The sequence below is a fragment of the Akebia trifoliata genome, chromosome 3 (genome assembly GCF_017979445.1).
Source record: "Akebia trifoliata isolate Shusen 1 chromosome 3, ASM1797944v1, whole genome shotgun sequence".
In the NCBI taxonomy this organism is placed as follows: domain Eukaryota; kingdom Viridiplantae; phylum Streptophyta; class Magnoliopsida; order Ranunculales; family Lardizabalaceae; genus Akebia; species Akebia trifoliata.
The window spans coordinates 24262530-24273353 of record NC_141377.1 but is presented as its reverse complement, the minus strand read 5'-3'; the positions used below and the strand labels follow the sequence as shown (position 1 = coordinate 24273353).

Genomic DNA, 10824 nt, shown 5'->3' with positions numbered 1-10824 from the left:
ACTCAATAAATAGTTATAATAAATTTTAATCGATCATTTTTATCATTTAAAGTAACATATATAACTTTCAAATGGAAAACATCTATCAATATTATAAAACAAAGAAAAGATACATAACAAGAACATAACAATGTAGTTGATAAGAGAGTAGATGAACACGTTGACGTAATCGCCTAAGCTATGGCAATTTGATATTTCAGACTTCCAATCCAACGTGGATTCCTATTGTTATAATCTGATTTTATGACCGGTCTAGAACACTATAATTGGATGATCATTTATCCGGCTTAGACTAACCGTTGATCAAGAATCTAATACTGAGTTCAACTATCGGTGAGGTCGATTATTTGATGACTATAGACACCTCATTTTTTCACTCACCTGATTAATCAACTCGTCAACCCGATCGCGATGATTCACAATGATGGATGATTATTCCAATGCTTTATTTGTTACTAGATATGTTTTAGAAATTCAGATGAGATATCTCAAACTAACAAAACTGTAGAAGCCATGCTATGCTAGGAAAATATAACCCCAAAAATATATAAATCATCATTTCACAGACAAAAAGAAGCTTCACGATAAAAATCACTAAAAAATGACTAAAATACCAAAATACCTCTAATATCAAAACATCCTTAGAGCCTCCCTTATGCTTAGAAAAATCCTTTCGAACACATAAAGTAATAAAGTGAAATCAAATAAACTATTTCGTCAACTTTCACCAGATTCGACAAAATTATGAAAGTACCCCTCATAGGGTTCGCAATCATTTCATGCTAAAAAATTAATAAATGACACAAATCAATAATCCCATTGAATTCTTTACGAAAAATCAATTCCAAAACATCACAAAACATCGAAAATCGACTTAAAACTCAAAAGTTCTCTTCCGGGGCAAAACAGTAAATTTTTAATTTTAAAAAAATTTTAATTTCGAAATTAATAAATAAAATATAAATTAACGTAAAGTAAAACCTTAATAAAATTAATTTAAAAATCTAAACCATGTCAATCTCATAAGACTTAAGTCAAAATCCTAATTAAAACCCTAATCTAAAAAGATCAAGTCAATCTCATAAGACTTAAGTCAAAACCCTAATCCAAAAAGACCAAGTCAATCTAATAAGACTTAAGTCAAAACCCTAATTAAAACCCAAATCAGAAAAGACCAAGTCAATCTCATAAGACTAAAGTCAAAACCCTAATTCACCTTATCTAAAAGAAACCTAATCAAACACTAACTCTACCCAGAAAACTCTATAAATAGAGAGCCTCCACAACCTAATTTTGTAGGTCAAAGAAAATTCTAAAAAAAGTAAGTCAAAAATCCTCCCTAACTTCCTCAAAACCCTGATTTTGAAGTCCTGACTCCTTACCTATCATCCAAACCCTAAGTTTTGTTTACAAACTCCCAGAAACTCTCCATAAAACTCCTAGAAATCCATCAATAAATTTAGGAAACACTCAGATGTAAGAAGAAGATACTTTACCTTGGAGATCCGAAGTGGATCCAGTGACAGAAATAAAACGAGGATTATCTTACAAAGAACCAGTCTACTAGTTCTGAGGGAACAAATTGCGGTGATCGTATATGTATATTTTATTTTTATCTTTTTTTGTGTTATTTATTTATTTTAGGTTTTTTAGCAATGTAATCTTCTTGGAAAAATAGTAGAGACCGGCATTTGTCGAGCGAGGTTGGTGCCTAATACCTTCCAACCCCGTAACGTGATCCCTAGACTTAGTTTTTTTTTGTAAATGAGTTGTCTTTATCCATCTTGAGTCAGTGCTCGGTTCCTAGATCGTAATAACTAGGTGGCGACTCCTACACCTCGAAAATGAAAAGTGAATCCGCACACCTTGCGGATCGAAGGCGTTTTCAGTGACGACTTCACTGGGGATTATTGAGGATCAAACTTGAAAAGCCCCAAGTATGGGAACATTGCCAAATAGACGTAGTTTTTATTTTATTTTGTTTAATTGTTTATTTATTCTTTTATTTTAGATTTTATTATTTTTGTTCTTTTGACATCATTTGATTGGATTTTGAGTATATTATTTTTGGAATAGTATTTTCTATGGTGCAATCAAGGTCACAATTGGTAACCCATAATAATTTTGAATTTTCAAAAATTGGGGATGGAATAATGATTGTTGAAGACAAGGAGCTATGAATTATTTTTTCTAAAAAAAATATTTTAATATTACTGTGCATGGTGTGCAACTAAAAAAAAATCTTTTATTTTTTTTATTTCCAATCTAAGCATGATAAAGGCATCAAAGGACAAGAGAAAAGAAAGGAATTTTTTTTATACTGCTGTTAGTAAAAAAATTCTATTGTGCATCATGAGAAGGAATTAAAAAAAAATAATTTACAAGAAAAAAAATAGCACCATTGTGCTGGTGTGTGGTCAGTAAAGAAACATTTTTTTTTCTTTTTTTATCTTCTTCTTACTTATGCTGAAGGGGCAGCGAAGAGAGAGAGAGAGGGACGCCTCTCTCTCCTTCCTCCTTCACCTATCTCTTTCTTAGAGAATAAGAACAAGTCCACGTTGAGGAACTGGGGGAAAAATCGAATCTTGTGATGAGGGAACAGTTGTTGCCTCTGCAAAACAAGATACCATTGCTGAGGATTCAGGATACCAAACCAATGGAGACGGAAAGATCTCGTCAATCTAATTCTCCAACGTTCTTAGCTTTCTATGATCCGAAACATCTCTAAAAGAGCTGAAGAAGATGTTGGAAGAGATCGATACAGATGGAGATGGATTCATAGATCTGAAAGAATTCGTAGATTTCCATATTGAAGGATCAAAACGATGGAGAAAAGCCCAACCCATGAAAGTATATTTGCTGATATACGGTATCTCTTCTCTTTTCTCTTTAATCTAATATGGTTTCGTTTCGTCAAACTTGGAAGATTTGATAGTGTAGACACCCCATTTTTGCACTCGCCTGATTAATCAACTCGTCAATCCGATTGCAATGATTCCCAATGATGGATGTGTATTCCGTTGCTTTATTTTGTTACCAGATGTGTTTCAGAAATCCGGATGAGGTATCTCGAATTGACAAAACCTTAGAAACCACGCTACGCTAGGAAAATACAACCCCAGAAACATAGAAATCATCATCTTGCAGACCAAAAAGAAACTTCACGATAAAAATCACTAAAAAATTACCAAATTACTAAAATACCCCTAACCTCAAAACAATCCTAGAGCCTACGTTACACTTAGGAAAACTCTCTCGAACACATAAAATAACAAATCGAAACCAAATAAATCATTTCACCAATTTTAACAGAATTTGACAAAATTACGAAAATGCCCCTCATAAAGTTCACAATCATTTCACATAAAAAATTTTCATAAATGACACAAACCAACATTCTCATTGAATTCCTTATGAAAAATCGATTCTAAAACATCCTAGAACATTAAAAAACCAACTTGAAACGTAAAAAGTCCTCTCCGGGGGCAAAACGGTAACTTCATAATTTTCATAATTAAAAAATTCGAAATTAATAAATAAAACATTAAATAATTAAAGTAAAATATTAATGAAATTAATTTAAAATTTTGAACCTAAAAAATCGATCAATCGGACTTTCGGGTAAAATTGTTGAGGGTTCGTGGGATATTTCTTTAAGGACCCCTCCATTTGGGGGTCCAAAGAATTAAAGATATTTTAGAGGGGGGTTCTCCAAAAATTAAAAGTAAATCAAGCAAGACTGAAGTCAAAGTATTAAAGTCAATCAAGTGAGACTAAAGTCAAAATTAAAGTCAATTAAGCAAGACTGAAGTCAAAATATTAAAAGTCAATCAATTAAGACTAAAGTCAAAACATTAAAAGTCAATCAAATAAGACCAAAAGTCATAATATAATTCTAATTAAATAATAACTCTATCTAATAGAGTTCTAACTTAAAAACAATTCTACCTAAAATAATTCTAATTAAAACACAATTCTACCTAAAATAATTTTAACTAAAACACAACTCTAATTAAAAGATCTCTAATTAAACACTAACTCTATCCAAATCAACCTTAAAAAAATTCTATACATAGAGGTGCTCACACCCTATTTTCGTATCAAATCATAAACCCTAAGAGAAGTAGGTCTAGAAGCTCCCCTACCCCCCCATAAACCCTAGTTTTGGAGCCCCAACTCCTTACCTAACATCCCTCCTTTAATTTTAGTCTAGAAAAAACCTAAAATCCCTCCAAAAACACCCCCAAATCCGCAACAAACTTGAAGAGTTCAGATCTAAAAACAAGGAGATACCTTGATCTTGGAGATCCGAAGTCAAATCCGGAGACAGAACGAAGCAAGGGAGTACAGTACAAGGAGCTCTTTTTGTCAGATCTGAGGGAATAAAATCCTTGCTATCGGAAAGGTATGTAATTTTTTTATTTTTATCTAGGTTTTTAACAATGTGATATATTTGGGAAGTTAGTAGAGACCGACTTTGGCCGGGCGGGGTTGGTGATTAACACCTTCCAACCCCGTAACATGATCCCCGAATTCAGATTTTTTGTGGTAGATTAGTTCTTTTTTTCCATGTTAGAGTCAGTTTGGTTCCTAGACCACAATAACTAGGTGGCGACTCCCAAACCTCAAGAGTCAAAAGCGGATCCGCGCACCCCGCGGATCGAGGCGCTTTCAGATAGCATGAAACATCATGCCACTTTACTTGGAACAAGAATGGATAGCAATGATCCGAGGAACCATGCCCAACTCTGACAAAGATCAATAAGAGATCATAGTCATCTCTGAACCACCGACCAAACCTTCAAACAAATCACTTTCACATCTCATTCGCCCCCTCAGAGAAGGGGAAGTTTTGAACAATTGGGAAGAATTCTCGTTAACCCTTGAGGCTACTGAGGCCTCCAAAAAATCTGTCATTAGAAGAATCTAGTTTGCCCGAGGATCATAACAAGCCCTCATCCTCGGGGAAAGACTATTTTGAGGGTACCTTATCTTTAATAATGATTTGCATGATTGTTCTTCTTATTTCAGATATCAAAAAAATAACAAAAAAGCAAATATTCCTCAAAAATTAAAAAATTCAAAAACATCTCAAAAAATTAAAAATTAAAAAAATCTTTCAAAATTGCAAAAAAAAAAGATATTTTTCAAAACCTAAAAATGAGTTTTTAAGAGATTTATCTCGATCAAATAAGTACCCAGATAGAACAGAATTTGAAAGGGATGAATATGATTTTGATCTCAAACTCGACTTTGATCTCATGGGGATCAAAGAAGAGTCTGAGGACGAAATAGAGTACTGACCCAAAGAAATCAAAGACTTGGTAGAACGTCACGAGAAAGGTATTCAACCAAACATCGAGGATACAAATTCAATCAATCTTGGTACCGAAGAGGACCCACGAATCATCAAGATCAGAGCCTTATTAACATCGCAGCAAAAGGAAGAAATGATCAAACTCTTGCAGAAATATCAAGATGTCTTTGTATCGTCATACAGAGATATGCCTGGGTTAGATAATGATATTGTCATCCACAAGCTATCGATTGCTCTCAGAAGCAAGCCGATGAAACAAAAATTAAGGAGACTAAAATCAGAATGGACCCTCAAAGTCAAGAATGAGGTCATGAAGCAGTTCGAAGTAGGGTTCCTCACAGTCTCTACGTACCCTGAGTGGTTGGCTAATGTCGTCCCAGTATCCAAGAAAGATGGAAAGGTGTGCATGTGTGTTGACTACCAAAACTTAAACAAGGCCAGTCCTAAGGATAATTTCCCACTACCACACATCGATACTCTAATCTATAGTACAACAGGGCACGATATGTTCTTGTTCATAGACGGTTTCTCAGGTTATAACCAGATAAAAATGGTAGAAGAAGACCAGGAAAAGACTATATTCATTACATTATGGGGTACTTTCAATTACAAAGCCATGCTATTTGGGCTGAAGAACACAGGGACAACTTACCAATGAGCAATGATAATATTATTTCACGATATGATCCATAAAGAAATGGTGGTCTACATAGACGAAATGATCGTTAAATCTAGCATAGGAAAAGATCATCTGGTAAATCTTAAGAAGTTGTTCGACAAGCTGAGGAAGTATAGTTTAAGGCTTAACCCAGCAAAATGTGTATTTCGGGTAACATCAGGCAAGCTACTGGGTTTCATCGTCAGCAGAAGAGGTATCGAGATAAGTCCGACAAAAACTAAATATATCCTCGAGATGAAGGTACCCATTTCAGAGAGAGATATTCGGACATTCTTAGGGAGAATACAGTATATTAGTCGGTTTATTGCTGAGCTCACACCTATCTGTGAATCAGTCTTCAAGCTACTGAGGAAATACACGCCAAAAAAGTGAAACAAAGACTGTCAGGAAGCATTCGATAAGATCAAGCAATATCTACTCAATCCACCAGTTTTGGTCCCTCCTACACCAGGGCGACCTCTGCTGATGTACATTTCAGTACAAGAAACATCCATGGGGTGTGTGCTAGGGCAACATGATGAATCAAGACAGAAGGAACATACCATCTATTATCTTAGCAAGAAATTTACCGAGTACAAAGTGAAATATTCAATACTTGAAAAGACTTGATGTGCATCAGTCTGGACATCTCAACGACTGCGTTACTATTTACTCAGTAACTCGACTATGCTTATCACTAGGATGGACCTCCTGAAGTACCTTTTTGAGAAACCTGTGCTAACAGGTTGCATAGTAAAATGGCAATTACTATTATTGAGTTTGACATCACTTATGTCACTCAAAAAGCCATCAAAGGGCAGGCCATCGCTGACCATTTAATCGAGCACCCGTTGCTTGACTACGATTCGTTAAAGACAAACTTCCCAATGAAGCCATATTATTTACCAAGATTGAGGATGATGATGAAGAATTGGGCTGGAAGATGTACTTCGACGAAGCAGCTAATCAGAAAAAAAATGGAATAGGGGCAGTCTTGATTAAACCAGATCCCACGTGCCAATTGCAATCAGACTGAAGTTCTAATGTTCTAACAACGAGGTTGAATATGAAGCATGCATAGTAGGGATGAAAGCAGCATTGGAACTTGAGGTGAATGAAATCGATATTTTCAGAGATTCAAGCTTAGTAGTCTATCAGACGACTAAAGAATAGAAGACCCGAGAACAGAGATTGATCTCTTACCACGAGTATCTAGAGGAACTAAGCTCGTGCTTTGATAGAATTTCATTCACATACATGCCAAGAGTTAAGAATCAGTTTGTAGATGTACTAGCTACACTTGCTTCTAGAATCAATATCTTGGAAGACCTAGTTATCGATCTAATTGAGATTGGAATTCAAGATGAGCCGACCTATTGCTTACCCGTTGAAGTAGAAGAATCTAAAAAAAAAGCCTTGGTACTCAAACATCAAGGCATACATCGAAGATCGAGCCCTCCCCTTAGATGCAACTCCAAATGATCGGAGAACTATTTAGAAACTGGCAGGTCAATTCTTCTTAAGCAACGGTATTCTATACAAGAAATCACATCATGAGGTCCTGCTCCGATGTGTAACAGAAGCAGAAACGAAATGACTAATCGAGACTTTACATGGTGGAGTCTGCGGACCACACATGAATGGTCACATGCTTACCAAAAAGATCATGAGAATGGGATATTACTGGACAATAATGGAAAACGATTGCTATCAGCACATTCATAAGTATCATCTCTGCCAGATTTATTTTAACAAGATCAATGCGCTACTTTTAGAACTACATAACATGATCACCCTTTGGCCCTTCTCATTCTAGGGAATGGACGTCATAGGGCAAATATCTCCAAAAGCTGCAAACGGGCACTACTTCATTCTAGTTGCTATAGATTACTTCACCAAGTGGGTAGAAGCTGCTTCATACACCAACGTCATGAAAACTAATGTCCTGAAGTTTTTCAAAAACAACATTATCTATAGATATGGGCTTTCCAGCGGACTAGTGACTGATAATGCCAAAAACTTCAAGAATAAGGATATGATTAGGATGTGTGAAGACTTCCAGATCACTCATCACAACTCTGTACCCTACAGACATAAGATGAACCGAGCAGTCAAGGCTGCCAACAAGAACATTAAGAGAATTATTGAGAAGATGGCAGTTACGTACAAACATTGGCACGACATGTTATCTTTTATGCTTCACGCCTATCGAACCTAGTTCAGGACTTCAACTGGGGTAACTTCGTATTCATTGGTAAATGGAATGGAAGCAGTCGTCGAGGTCAAGATCCATTCCCTTCGAATCTTTAAGGAAGCAGAGTTAGATGAAACTGAATGGATTCAAGCTCGGTTTGATTAATTGAATTTAATCGAAGAGAATCGTCTTGCAGCCATTTGCTACGGACAGATCTATCAACGACGAATAGCTCAAGCCTACAACAAAAAAGTCAAGCCTAGAGATTTCTCACCAGGAGACCTTATTTTGAAAAAGATTTTGCCAATCCAAGAAGACGCTAGGAGAAAGTTTCAACCAAACTATGAGGGACCATTTATCGTGAAGAAGGTAATGACGGGAATAGCTCTGATCCTTACAGATATGGACAGACAAGTCTTCCTGCAACCGATCAATGCTGACACTATTAAGAAGTACTACGCTTAAGATCTGACCCTGAGATGAAAAAAGGCCATCTTTGCTATCCCAAACAAATCTAGCCCTAGTCTACCCTTTTGAGCCATCACGTTCATTTCATAAACCTAAGACTAGGGCAAGTGAACAATTACAAAAAAAAGGAGAGGGAGAGACAAAAGGAAAAGAAAATCAGAAACTCAAGAAGAAAGTATGAAATTACTCCTGGCCCGCATGAGGATAAATTGTGAATGTCTAAAAATACAAAAAAAAAAAATCAAAAAAGTCAAAAATCGGGTACTTGATCTTGGCTCAACCCAATTCTCCAGCCTAAACAAGTTCGAAAGATGTTGGGAGGAGACATAGATCACCTTTTCGAAACAAAAATAGATGAGCCCTATGTCTAAACTACTCTAAAAACATCCAAACCTTAACCTTATTTTTTGTATCTTTCCACTACCATAAGCCTAAGCTATAAACTTAAGCCAACGTTTCGTCCCACTAAAAGTCCTTTTTGATCAGGGAATGTACTAGGGCAATACAGTGACGATGGCAACACTAATGATCCTGCGACTTAGTCCGGACCTCAAAGTCTTGTTAGTCGTTGGAAGACTTGAGAAGGGAATCTAGGTCGGATATTCGAAAAAAAATAGTACTTGAAGTGTAGAGTAGTCGATCTCGCTACTCAACTTGAGTTGTTGAACCACGAATAGTCATCAGCAAACTCGAGAAGGAAATATAGATCTATTACTCAAGAAAGAGTGCCACTACAAGAGTAGAGTCGCCGATCTCACAGCTCAACTTGAGTCACCAAACCACAAAGACACAAAGACTCCGAGCAAGAACTTTAATGTAAAAATTCAAAAAAATACAAGCATTATCTGAAAGGGCATAATGAAAATCCCAAAGGGCTCTATGAGTAAAAGAATGAAGCTATGACAAGATCGAAGCCACCGGCACGATGAAAATCCCAAAAAGGACTTCGATGCAAAAAAAAATAGAAATCGGGTCTCGTGAAAACCATAACTGGCGCCAAGGGCAATAAGGATAAATAAAAAAATAAATAAAAAAATAATAATAAAAGAATAAAAGAATAAAGAGAAAAGAGAAATAAAACTCTTGGCCTGTAAGAGTATAAACTTTGAACAGTAAAATATTTCCAAGAAAACCCGTAGCCCGAGTAGATAACAATCCTCAAAACACCAGGGCAATGGAGAAGACTCTAAAGGGACCAAAAAAGTAATTGACACTCGTATCCCTTATGTTTGGCAAAAAATACCAAAATCGTCACAATCAAAGATTTTACAAACTCTGAATTTATTATACTCATTTAATAAAAATATTTCATAAAATTTCAAAAAATTACTATTTTGGCCAATGACGACAAATCTAGCATTTAACAAAACTTCATGTTTTCAAGAACAATAGATATACTTGAGGTTAAGTAAGTACAAAACCTATTTTCTTTGCATTAATCTTTCAACGTATTGCATACATTCAGATAATGACAAGAAAATACAAAAGTGAGAATACAACGCAGTCGATCAAACATCATGGTAAGAAATGAAAAATGAGTCAAGGCGTTCCTCCAAAGCACGGATTCGGGTAGCTTGGCTCAACATCACTTTTTCGGCATCTGAAGCATCACGACTTACCAAATATATTGCAAAGTCATCAAAATGAGGACACTGGACAAGTCGCTCCCTCAACTTAGTAACTTCAGCTCGAAGCCTAGCCATTTCACCACTATCACTCGATCCCGACTGGACAAGTTCTGATGTCAGCCGAGTAATCTCTTTCTGTATTTTCTTATCGGATCTAAGCTAGATAGTCTGAATTCGACGATGATTAGTATGAGACTCCTCCACTCGATCTTGATAATCAAAGAAGGATGAAGTACCAGGGCGTGTAAGGGGAACTATCAACACCGATCGCCTTCCAAAGACGAGTTCTCAAATCCAATGTAAGTATGCCTGGAACAGGTGTGTTGCGAAGATGGATCGACTCAAAACCTCAACTCGACTCCATTCTTTTATGACTCAACTCAAAAGTGCAGTCGATAAAGGACCAATCAACTTATTGAAATTCTCGGGGATGAGCACACCCTAATCATAACCAAATTATTGAAGAACCCGAAGTGGTATATAATGAGTTGTCCCGTGAAGACTAATTAAAATGAGAAAACGGGCACCATCAAATGTAATCACTGGAGACCCTCAAGGT

The 10824-nt window shown here is 36.1% G+C and overlaps 1 protein-coding gene across 1 annotated transcript; it reads left to right on the top strand.

Annotated features, from left to right (window-relative positions):
• The first annotated feature begins 7794 nt into the window (after positions 1 to 7794).
• On the top strand, positions 7795 to 8193 carry LOC147406179 (uncharacterized). Its single transcript, XM_086432510.1, has one exon. The coding sequence runs from the start codon at positions 7795 to 7797 to the stop codon at positions 8191 to 8193; it is 399 nt and encodes a 132-aa protein (XP_086288636.1).
• Positions 8194 to 10824: the final 2631 nt, after the last annotated feature.

Excerpts from the sequence above, each read along its gene's own strand:
- LOC147406179 (XM_086432510.1), top strand. The coding sequence starts at position 7,795 with ATGGACGTCATAGGGCAAATATCTCCAAAAGCTGCAAACGGGCACTAC.